At 38.5% G+C, this 12,581-nt stretch overlaps 1 protein-coding gene across 4 annotated transcripts in view; it reads left to right on the top strand.

Moving 5' to 3' along the window:
• ABL1 (ABL proto-oncogene 1, non-receptor tyrosine kinase) overlaps positions 1–12,095 on the top strand; it is a 379,654-nt gene extending 367,559 nt beyond the window's left edge. For 3 of the 4 annotated variants that reach the window (XM_077478103.1, XM_077478095.1, XM_077478087.1), the window contains 2 exons: positions 355–513; positions 5,837–12,095. In XM_077478103.1, the coding sequence (XP_077334229.1) occupies positions 355–513; positions 5,837–7,479 (1,802 nt within the window). In that variant the 3' untranslated portion in view covers positions 7,480–12,095. Of the gene's footprint in view, positions 1–354; positions 568–5,836 lie in introns of all 4 variants that reach the window. The other variant, XM_077478113.1, reaches the window with a different exon arrangement.
• The last annotated feature ends 486 nt before the right edge of the window (positions 12,096–12,581 follow it).

Raw genomic sequence — 12,581 nt, 5'->3', positions numbered from 1 at the left:
CAAAGTACTGTTTTTTTTATTTTTTTAAACTGTTGACTTCCGTCAGTTACCCTGTACAAATGGATTACAAAAGGCTGATATCAAGTTGAATTCAGATACTTACACTGCTTGCATTTTAAATGATATATTTGCATGATTATAAACACATACAGAGCTGCATTATTGTGTGCATTTTATATCTGCCTGGAGTTCATCTTTAATCTCTATTTTAAGCTTGTTTCTTAAAAGCTTGTGATAATGGCCAGAATGAAAAGTCATTCTTCATGTTATACAAATACTTAATATCACCTTCGTAACTTTTTTGCCAGTATGTAGACTGGAGCTCTAACATCGCAATCTTATTTTTTGCTGCAGAGGTGGAGAAAGAGCTAGGGAAAAAAGGTCTTAAAGTTACCATCAGCAACCTTCTACCGCCCCCCGAGCTTCCAACAAAGACCAGGACAAGCCGAAGAGTGCCTGAGAGCAAGGATGATAACATAGATACCTCACATGCCCGTGGTGCCGGGGAACAAGGTCTCTACATTATGAAGAGCTATTTTGCTGAACTCTTTGAGATTTAGTTATGAGGTGAAAAAGTTCATTTTCTGTGAAGGCCACTAAGGTTTTCTGGTGTTCCTAGTTTTCTTGTAACAATTCTCAACATGTTCATTGCATTCCAGAGGTTCAAATTAATTTTCAGCTTGTATGACCATTTGTCGGAAACCGCTATAAAATTATAGTAACCTTTAAATTTTGATCAAGGCATGGCATATTGCTTGGTTAGAGTCCATTTCTAATAGCGCTAAGCTTCATTAACGTTGTACTGATAGTCGTTGCTTTTGTTGAAGTGGTCATAAAGAATTCATTCTTTAAAGCGAAGGTCCACCCTAAAGTGGACTATCCGCTCATTGGAATCCTCCCCCCCCCCCCCCTCCGGCGCCACAATTGGCACCTTTCAGGGGGCAGGGGGGTGCAGGTACCTGTACAGTACAGGTGTCTGCACCCACTTCCGGCGTAGATTCTGCAGAAGGTACGCCCCTTTCCGCAGAATCTACGCCCCTTTCCGAAAGTCCCCCGCTGCCTGCTGGGAAACACACGGATCCCAGAGACAGTGGGGACCATCCTTATTGCGCATGCGCAGTAGGGAACCGGGAAATGAAGCCGAAAGGCTCCACTTCCTGATTCCCATACCCAAGATGGCGGCGGCAGCACCCGAGAGACGATCGAGAGTTCGGCTTCGGGTGCCGACATCGCGGGCGCGCTGGGCGGGTAAGTGTCACTATTTTAAAAGTCAGCAGCTGCAGTATTTGTAGCTGCTGGCTTTAAAAAAAAAAAAAAAACGGCGGACTCCCGCTTTAACCAATAATGTACACACATACATTTTCAAATAGCAAAGGGGTGGACACTGATTTCAGCAGTTCCATTTATAAACGGCACTACAGAAATCACCTTTTGGTGGCCAGTGCCTCTGTTAACCTCCCTGGCGGTACGATTATTTCGGATTTTAGGTGCTAAAAGCGGTACCATTATTTTGCATGAAAATTTGGCGTTTTATATTGTAGTCCTGCAATTCTTAGGAATAACTCTCTTAAATCTGTCCAAACCAGAGTCTAGCAGACATCCCGGGTATGATAAAGTTTGAAAAATGAAATCATAAATTATAATATAATAAATAACTATAAATAATTGTACCAAATAATAATATAACAATAATAAAAATTATTCAATAATGTAATCAAATCAAAAACACTGAAATTTGCTCAGTTGCAGAATTGTCACTGTCATTACTTTTCAGTATTTGATGATGGATCTCCCCACAAATCGCTATCTCTCAATTCTGCGAGTGATTCTAATTTATTATCGCTGTTTTCTAGCTGGTCTAAAATCATTTTTGATGTACAGTGACAGTTTTGGTTGCTATGGGCAATCTCCAGTTTCCAGGCATAAAGAACAGTTTTTATTATATAAAAGTGCATGCAGGACACTGGGCAGACCACTAGGGACAAAGGGGATGTGAAATATTTACATACAGCAATGTAATCTGTAAGATTACATTATACTGTATGTATACTGTTTGTTTCACTTTTTGAATTTGGCGCCGATCTCCGTGCCCGTGCGTCGCAACAGCTCGTACAGCGGGGAGACAACGCTGGATCCGAAGGAGAAGGTAAGTAAACCTCCTCCTGGATCCAGCGACGCTGTCCCGAGTCTGACTCGGGGATACCGCTTTTGGTATGAAAAATCCACCCCGAGTCAGACTCGGGAATACCGTCAGGGGGGTTAATGTCTCTGAAGCTGACCACCATTGGATGGCTTGGTTCATAGACACAGTGTAAAAAGCTAATTATTATTACTATAGTACAGGATTTATTTAGCACCAGCAGGTTACGCAGCGCTTTATCTGCGCTAATCCGAACAGCTCTGTACTATGTGATTTTTTTTTGACCAATTGCAGTGATTACAAATGTAAATAACGTATTATAAATTAGTTTTTTATTCCTTAATTCCTGATCACTGGATCCCAGGAGTTTGAGCTTATTCGTAAATCTTTCATCTCTGGTGCCTTCTTTCCATAAAGAGGGTTAATTTCAGGGTTTTTTGTACTTTACTGACATTTGATATATTTTATAACAGAAAGCATAGAAACAGATATTTTTTTTTCTTTAAATTTATTTTTTGGACTTTTGCCTTTTTATAAGAAAATACCAAAACTTGGCGGTTATTAAATACCACCAAAAGAAAGTTTTATCTGTCCCAAATGATATAATATTAATTTGGATAGCGATGTATGATGGATTAATTGTAAAGTTATCACAATGCTGAAATATGACCTGGTACTGAAGGAGTATTACAGACGTGCACGGAAGTGGTTAATTTCGCCTTTTGGTAATCTCATTATTAAATTGGCTCTACCTTGGACACCAAATATCCTATTTAAGTTTATAAATCTTGTTCTCATTTTCAGGATTGGAGGGTGTGGGTATACTTACTGTACCTTCAGTTGTATAAAATATCTTCTTAAGAAGATTATACTCATTGTTTTTGTTCTTTTGAGAAGTAATTTTCAGCTACGGATCACTGCAACTTGAGCCTTCACATCTTATCCCCATGACAACCAAAGGGCATGCTTTTTTATTTATTTATTTTTTAGCAATTAATATGCTTTTTAGGAAAATATTTCAATGAACCCTTAGTGAGAAACCACTGCAAATATTAATCAGACTTTTTGACCTCTCATTGTACGTTGTTCCATTTTAGGTGTTGCTTGCTGAACTTGAGGCAAACCGTCTTGAAGTTATACTTGTTATCCAATCTTGAAGATGTTTGGCTGTTAATTTTTCATTTTGAGCCTAAAAAGATGTTGAATATGTTGGGGTTAAGCAGCAAAACATCTTCAACATTGCAGAGCAAGTCCAATTAAATGTCACTAACTTACTACCTGCAGCTAAATGCAGACATGGAATATATAGGAGTGTTTTTACCTTCTGTCTATACAGCCCTACCAGACAGCAGAGCTTGGTTGGTGACTTGCTTTTTCTCTACTTTCAACTAGGTCTCCTCTCTGCCCACAGCCTGTGATTAGACCTTGAAATAGAAGATTAAATTGTGTCTCTGCTCATTCTACTCTCCTATCCTTTTAGTGTTTTCCTTGTCAGCACATGTGCACTGTAGCATACTCAATTGGTTCATAGTTCTGCCCCTTCACTCCCCTCCCAGGTCAGAATTATGCTCTACGGCTGATTGTAAAAGGCTAATTCAAAGTTTTTGTTTGTTTTTTTAGTTCAGATTTTAAGTTTAAGTTTCTTTTCATGACCAATTCAAACCACGATCAACTTACCACACTAAACAATATCAGCCTCAGTACATTTGATACAGTATCAACTAATTTTCCAAAAATATTCACACATTCAGGAATTCAAAATTTCAAAACTACACCAGAGCCAATAATTAAAATAAAAAATCTCTGTGACAGCCCATTCCGCTCTACTAAAAACATGCCCAACCTTTAGAATTAGAACGTGATGTATCTATCCACATTCTCCATATCTTTTCTAACTTCTGAGAGGCGTTAAGTTGAACATAAGTATATTTTTCAAACATTACACGTTTGTCCATTTCCCGACTCTAATCACCAACGGTAGGAGGGTTTGGTGAAACTCAGATTTTTACACTGTGTGCTTTTAAAAATACACTTTAATAATGAATGTTCAATTACACTAATTGGTGTAATTATAGCTGCCTGGAGATCAACTTTCAAATATATATATTGCCTCAACCTGTCGCCAATCTGGACATCTCAAACTGATTATATGATGAAATTGTTTGCTCAGTCTTAAATGCCCAAGTTTGTGTCCGTTTAACTTTAAGTGAATGTGTGTGCAAAATAAGCAAGTAAATACAAAATAGGATTCAGTACATCTCTACAATGCATACACATTTTCCCATGTTTCATCTCTTTAAAAACACTGCAAGTACAGAAAAATGTTCATCCTTTCAGAAATCCAGTGGGCTCCAAACCTCTATAATAAGCTGACAATGTTGCCTCAATAGCATCCAAGCAATAGCATCCAAGCAGTGTTGTCAGCCCTGGCTACAGGACACCTCGCCTTTTGCTATGGTTTTGGTGTCCTGTAGTCCAGCTGAGGAGAACCATACCATGGTGGCTGATATCGGCTTTGGGATTTCAGTGCAGCAGCGGTAGTATTTTCAGCTCAATACAGGAATTCGGTAGCTCACTTGGATGTCTGGCAGTTCAACAGGTATCTCTCTGTACTTGCATATACAAAACATAGGGAAATGTGCATGTGTTGCAGAGATGTACTACATGTTAAACGCATGAAAAATGGCCATGGTTTTCTTATCTATACAATGGTCATATGCAGGTCAGAAAGACAAATGTGACCATACTTTGACTACTGCTGGTCTTGGTATAATAGCCAAATGTTCGTAGCAGTTATAGAGTTCACCTGTTAACTCAAACTATTTCCCCTTCTGATCATTTCTGAAAATGGTTTGTATGCTCAGTCAGTAAAACCTTTTCTTTTTTTTTTCTAAATATAATTGACAGAATTTTTGACTGCGTTTTGTTAAGCTTGTTACTGCTTATTCAAGACTCATTCTATCCAACTTCTCCAGCAAGTGTTCAAGTATAATGAATCTCTTGAAATATCACCCAGAAACACATGTAAACTTTCCCTGTTCATAAGAAAGCCAGTTAAAGTAGCTGTCCCATATAAATGTCTTGGAAGAAGGGTGTCCTGTTCATTCTTCATAGAAAGTGGAGGGCTCATATGACTGTGGGCTTTAACAAATGTATGAAATGTCGCTTGAGTCCGTTGACATTTCATACCTGCATTGAAGTTTAGAATATTGCTACTTTTTATGTTGCTGAGCAATATTTCTTTTGTTTTTTAAACCGAAATGGCTTGACAATTTTTTTCATTGTGTAGGAAATCTTGGTGTTCTGTTTATAAAAGATTCACTGTAAAATCCGTAAAGCGAATGTTTGCTGGACTTTTTTTGTCTTTTTTTTTTTTCCAGTATCCCGCTACCCTTTTTAGAGAATTTGCTTTATACGCGATGTAGCGGCTGTGGGCAAAACCTGCTATATTTTTAAAAATGATGGGCAAAATCTGTTTAGAGTTGAAATCTCTATAATGTGGTATACAAATGGGTAAATCTTTTTTTTTTTTTTTTTTGATTTAAGGGCAGATCTTTTTTGTAATTGGAATCAATTCTGTTGTATGCTGATAGACAAATCATTTTTGAATTTAAGGCTGGTGGGAAAATCTTATAATTGGAATGTTTCTATCATATTGCTTTCTGATCCTCTAATATTTTTATCTGTCTTTTTCAGATGTTTTGGACGTTGAACCAGCTATTTCTCCTCTTCTGCCTCGCAAGGAAAGAGGTGGAGCTACAGATGGTGGAGCTACAGAAGATGACCGTTTGTTTCCCAGTCAGAAAAGAGCCAATCTCTTCAGCACTCTGATTAAACGGAAGAAGAAGACAGCTCCTACTCCACCCAAGCGTAGTAGCTCCTTTCGTGAAATGGAGCAAAGGTGCTTAGAGGGAGAAAACAGAGATTCTAGTTTTGGGGGTGACCTTGATGCTCTTAAATTTCCAAGTAATGGGGTGGCAATGACTAATGGATCTGTGCAAGGAAGCAGCAGTTTTATGTCCTCACAGTGGAAAAAGTCTGGCACGGTTGTAGGGCGGCAACCACCACCAGGAGAAGATGATGGCAACATCAATACAGGAAAACGATTTCAAAGATCCTCTTCTGCTTCATGTATGCCTCCTGGATCAAAAGACATGGAGTGGAGGTCAGTCACCCTCCCTAGAGAAATGTCATCTACCAGGTGTATGTTGGATGCGTCTAGTTCTGGGAGTAGCCAAAAAACAGAAAAACCTGCTCTGCCTCGAAAGCGAGGGAATGAAGGCAAACCAGACTTTTCATGTCCCCGTGGGGCTGTCACACCACCTCCTCGTTTGCCCAAAAAAGGTGAGGAGACTATGGATGAAGTATTTAAAGACCCTGAACCAAGTCCAGAATCTAGTCCACCCAGTCTAACACCAAGATTGCCACGTAGAAAACCTGGTGGCCCTTCCTCGTCTGCTTTACAAAAAGAGGAGACAGGAAACCTCAAAACTGGCACAGACCTAGTTTCCTTGGCCAGACAACCAACAGGTCAAGGTAGAGCTGAAGCAGATCTTCGTCTCCGGAGACTAAAGCCAACTGAAACACCCAACAAGGACAAAATGAAACTATTAAAGGTCAAACCTAGCCCTCCTCTACCACTTTCCAGCCCAGGCTCTTCATTGTCTTCCACTAGCTGTACTAATTTGGGTAAATCTACCAAGCTTTCCTCACAGAACCCAATCCATGATTCTAGCACCAGTGAAACAAAGCACAAACTAACAAACCAGAGCGAGGATCACCCAAAGATAAGCCCTGCTGTGACTGACAGTGCCAAGAAGACAGTATTAATATCCAACACCAAGACCCAACCTTCAGATAAACGAGCTGGATCTCAGGCAGGCATTGGAGGAACAGTAGATCAAACACAGCAACCAGCATCGTCTTCCTCATCTTCTACTGCTTTTATTCCCCTCCTTTCCACAAGGGTTTCATTACGGAAAACTCGCCAACCTCCAGAGAAACTGCTGAGTGGAACAGTCACAAAGGAGACTTTATTGGAGAGCACGGGTTGTCTCCGAGCTGCCATCAACCGTAACTCTGAACAAATGGCTAGCCACAGTACTGTGCTTGAGGCTGCCAAAAACCTGCATGCTTTCTGTACCAGTTACGTGGACTCTATTCAACAAATGAGAAACAAGTTTGCTTTCAGAGAAGCAATGAGCAAGCTGGAGAACAGTCTCCGAGATCTTCAAATCTGCCCCGCTGCTGCCTCCACTGGAGGAGGACCTGCCACACCTCAGGACTTTAGCAAGCTGCTTGCCTCTGTAAAAGAGATCAGTGATGTGGTCCAGAGGTAGCATTTGAAATTCAGGGTTTTAAATCCAAGCTGAGAATGGAGGACATTAGGGCACAATTGATTATGCCTCAACCCTTTCTCGTCCCTTGGGGCCAAACAAAGTTGTCATGGTTGCTTAAATATTGATGCCTGAAAGAAGTACTATGTGTCTGAACTTTGGATTGGGGGTGTTGAGACCCATCGTGCCATTTGGCAATACAGATGCACACCTTTCCTCATATGAGCACACCCTTTTTTTCTTTTTTTTTTGTATCCTGCGCAAGAGACTGCAGTTCTCTCTGACACGGACCTTAGAGGTCTACAGGTTTCTTTTTTTGTTAAAGCCCTTAATTTGTTCACAATACTGGAACCTGTGTGGGACTTGTATGCAGGCAGTATTGTAAAGCAGAACCAATGCCATTGTCTAACACTGCTACTTCCTGATTGCCACTGCCTTATCTGATATAGAACAACAGAAGACAAGGGAGAATGGTTATTTTGGCCTGCTTTGTGCACACATTCTGAAACAGTGCATAGATCTCCAAAAAATTTTTTTTAAATTTGGCCTAAAATTTATTAAGCACATAAAGAAGGATGTTTGTAGCATTCCATGTTTCAGTTAAGTAGTAATCTCCAGCACAGTTCTATTTGAGTAGCTGTTTTTCAGCTCCTCTTTAAGCAATATTCGAAAGTGTTCGCTAATGCAAGTGATCCTAGCACATGCAGCACATACAGATCAAATTGGTGGCACAGAATCATAGCAGTGATTGTATGTAAAAACCACCTCTGTGTGTTTATTGATGAAGACTGTTTGTTGTTTTTTTTTTTTACTTTAAGTGCAATTCCTATTTTCTTTATATTTTTAAAACCAAAAAAAAAAAAGTTGAAATGGCATTGTGGGGGCTGCCTATATTTATAGTACACTGCAATGTGAGCACGGATTTGTCTAACTATGTCAAATGAAATTTTTAGGAAAATCTATAGCTTGAACATTTCAGAATGGATATAACTTGGTGATAGGAGCCAAGAGCACAAATAACAGGGATGTGACATTTCATGGGAACTCATCAACAGAGTGATGGAGCTGGCCAGTTTGTAAGTTAATCCTTATTCAGGTTCCTAGAAACTAATGATGCAAAGTGCCTTAAGCTTCTGTGATGTCACTAATAACCAATTAACTTGTTAGGCTCAGTATTGACTCCACTCCCAATATATGTGCAGCCAGTGTTCATTGGTGAAAAGTCCACTTGAAGCCTTTTATGCCTCACATTCTAGTTGCACCTGTATTTCTTAAAAGAAGAAAACAAAAAAATAATTTGGTGCCTCCCACTTAATGTTTTACCTTTTTTTGTATTATATTGTTTTATGATAATGCAATCTTTGTATCTCTCTCCCCCCCTTTTCCTTTTAGACGTTTACAGTCATTTTGAATTTTTCTGTATAAAATTACAGCTCGCGGTTTTATATATTTTTTTCTCCTTTACAAGGATATACAATTTTATATATATAAATATAAAGTTAAATGTGCACACACAGATGCTCATTTCAAGCAATGTCTGGCACTGATACGGAAAAAGTGCCTCAAATGTAGTGGGGTTTTGGAGTTAGCCATCAGGTGCTTAGCTGGGCCAGCTCAGGCCTAAGGACATCTTTGCCCATCACCTACAGTACTGGAGGTTGTTTTTGGCCTTTCAGGTCACTTAGTGTTGAGTTAGCCACTGTCAAGTGATTATAATTGAGGGGTTCAGTGATGTAATTAAATAAGTGATTGTCTTCCAGCATTGTCCTCATTTGTGATTTTACAAGGAGCTAAACTTTCAGCAGTTTCACCTTATTCCTTTTCTAAACATCCATTTTTACCCCCAGTGCAGGTTGAAATTTTTGTATGTCATTCTCTTGTGGACAGGACATCATCTTCTATATTTCCAGACCACTAGTGCTGAAATCTAGGTACTGCATTGGCACCTTTCTGCCACTAAGTTTTTCATGAATGTTTTCAGCCCAAAGGGTAGCCAACCTTTACCCCCCTTACTCTTCATTAACATTATGTTAACAATTTACTTTGAGGTATTTGAATAATTTAAATAGGGGGAAAAAAGGACAGCTGATTGGTATACTCATTGTAGCAATTTGTATGTCCAAGATCCCAGAGGGTTTTCCAGTTCATTTAATAATCCAGACCACCTTGCCCCACTTTGTGAATAGTGTGAGCCCCATCAATCAATGGAATGCTTAGTTAAATGTGGCTAATCCCCTTCACTGGGCAGCTTCCACTTATCAAATCTTCCATACTTTGAAATCATAAAAGCATATGCAATATTTTTATTGCCATGCTTTGTTGCGCAATCTGTTTTTTCCAGCTCACTAAAAGTTTAATTGTATTTATCAGTTGAATTTACACCTTGCATGTTTTTAAATTAGATTTTTGCAGTGTTCTGTAATAGTCCATTCACACAGACTATAGCTCAGATTTTTTTTCTCCTAAATTTTCCATATGCTGCGAAATAGAATCTTTCAATAATTAACATGCAACTCCAGCTAGGCCTTCTATTTTCTTGATACAGTAGAATAATGTTGGCTGGTGATACACTTTAAATGTTTATTTCATGAGGAAAAGTAATGATTGCATACAACTCTTGCATTTATTTTTGTTGGTTGAACATTTTTCTACGTAAAAATTATCAAGAGATAACGAACAAATGAAAAGTGAAATGAAAATCAATGTCCTCCTTCAAGGTCACCCTCCCAATGGGCAATAATATTCCCTTCTAAGATATACTTTCCTATAAAACTCAATCTTTTACATCACTGTACAACAATTACTTCAAAATCTACCTATATTGTCTGTGAACTTGCGTGCTTTCTCACATTCTATTTATTTCAGCATAAGGTCCATCTGAAAATGTTGACACTGTTACTTTATTTATACCATATCCTCATTCTAAATTGAAACCATATAAAAAAAGAAAAATACAAGGAGAGCATAATTAAGTCATGCATACTTTTTATTTTTTTTGTCTAATTTGATTGTCTATGTTGTGCCATGTCAGCAGAGGATTGTGTTATGCTGAAGCTTGAGGCGCACAGTCAAAATATTCCATTGGCTTTGTATTTTCTAGTTTTACATACCATACCAGGGTAAGCGCAATCCTTGTAGGATTGTGTGTATGAAACATTAAGGAGCCATTCAGTCTACTTAGAGCTGAGATGTTAGCATTTTTATCAGAGTAGTAAGATCTTTCCATTTACCTATGGCGCTACTAAAGTGGTTACCATTTAAACTTGTTATAATTCACAATGTGTAGTGCAAAACAAAGCACCACTATCACTAAAATATATGGACATCTTGGTTTAGCAGGTAACAACAGTAGCAAAACGCAAGTTGGTACAGCTTTGCCATAGTTGGGGGTAATCTCCCTGGTAGAGTCCAGACAAGCATTGAAGACCCTGAAGAGAAATTATACACTACCTGACACTACTTTAAAAGGTTTACCTGCTCCAATGCTCTATTAATGCTAAGTAGCCTGTATGTTTTTCCATGTGATTTTGGAGCTTATTCAACAGACTCAATTAGGTGGTTTATCTTTATAAAGATAGCTTACACAAAAAATAAAAAAAAATATATATATATATATATTTTTTATCCCTTGTTTCGTAAAACCACCCCATTATGCTCCAGTGGCAGTTTTACAGACTGCTGAGAAATAATTAGTTGATTCATGGATCTCAGCACTGTGCACAAGTGTCATCTTGAGCAACTTGGACCTTAAGGCATGATTGTAATTAGACAAGACAGTAATTTCTCTCCAAACACTAGCTGGATGGAAACGTACAGACGTTTAACCCTACAATACACCCTTGTCGGCAGTGATGTGGTTGGATGAACGCAGCACTGAACCTAATATGTGAAGTGGGTGTCCTGTCCTTCAGCAAGAAAGGGCAACAAGGTACGGCTTTATATATATATATATATATATATATATATATATATATATATATATATATATATATATGCATATATGCATATACACCTACGGGATGTATACCCATCAGCTTACACGTGTCACTAGCGTGTCTATGATGTCACTTCTGTACATAACTTTTTTCCTGTATGTTTCTGTAATGCCATCGTTGTGGCAGTTCTACAACTTTGCAAATACAAGCCATTTACATACAAACGTGTCTTGAGTCGTTTGCTTTCATTTTCAGGTCCTTGGTTACTTCTGATGCACGAAACTACAGTGCGTGGTATATGCTGATTTTTGAACATCATTCTGTTCAGCACTGCAGTAATAAATGTGTGTTTATAGTAAATGTCACATACGTTATATTAGAAGTCTAAGCGAAACTTCCAGTGACCCTTGTTCATAGAAAAGAGCTACGAACCTGCCCATGCAAAGAAACTATGCCTGATGATTCTCAGGGGCAAACAGGTGTTGCACAACCCATGGCCCAACAGCTGCTGAAACCTGCTTTACAAGATGGAGCAAATCTCACCCTGGAACCCTCCTTTTTTTTGTATGTCTGCCATCTATTACAGAAATCTTCAATCCTGATAAAGGGGGTTTTGTACAACCCCTGAAACTTGTTTACTGTCTAATTCTTTTTAGGATATAATAAACTATTTTGGACTCTGCAGACACTGGTATGGTGACCTTGTCTCTTCTCAAAATCTCATTTATTTGTTTAAATACTATTTTTATTTTGTAGTAAAGAAAGACATGTAACGAGATACAACACATAAACATATAAATCATATTGGATACCATCTTATAGTCTAACAGAACATTCTTGTAAATTAGATTCATAAAACATTTTGGCCACAAATCGTGTGGCAGATGGTTATATACAGCATTTAAAAGGCTGTCCATATCCTGTGGCTGTCATATCTAGTAAGCTGTACTAACGTATAAAGAATAAAAAAAAAATTAAAAGATATAATAAATATAAAATAATGAGGGGATTGGGGGAGGGGGAACAAAGACACTTAAGCTGTAAAATCTCTGTATGTACATATTATCGAACCAAAGCCTCAAAGACTGTATGATCACCAAGCCAGTGTCTGATCTGGGGGGGGTAGCCTCTGGAAGTTCTGCGAAAAAATAGGCACATCTGAGTATGTTG

The sequence above is a fragment of the Lithobates pipiens genome, unplaced genomic scaffold, assembly GCF_037356315.1.
Source record: "Lithobates pipiens isolate NorthernLeopardFrog02 unplaced genomic scaffold, aLitPip1_a1.2 Scaffold_1, whole genome shotgun sequence".
In the NCBI taxonomy this organism is placed as follows: Eukaryota; Metazoa; Chordata; class Amphibia; order Anura; family Ranidae; genus Lithobates; species Lithobates pipiens.
The sequence above is the reverse complement of the archived record's forward strand: the minus strand, read 5'-3'. Positions and strand labels throughout refer to the sequence as shown.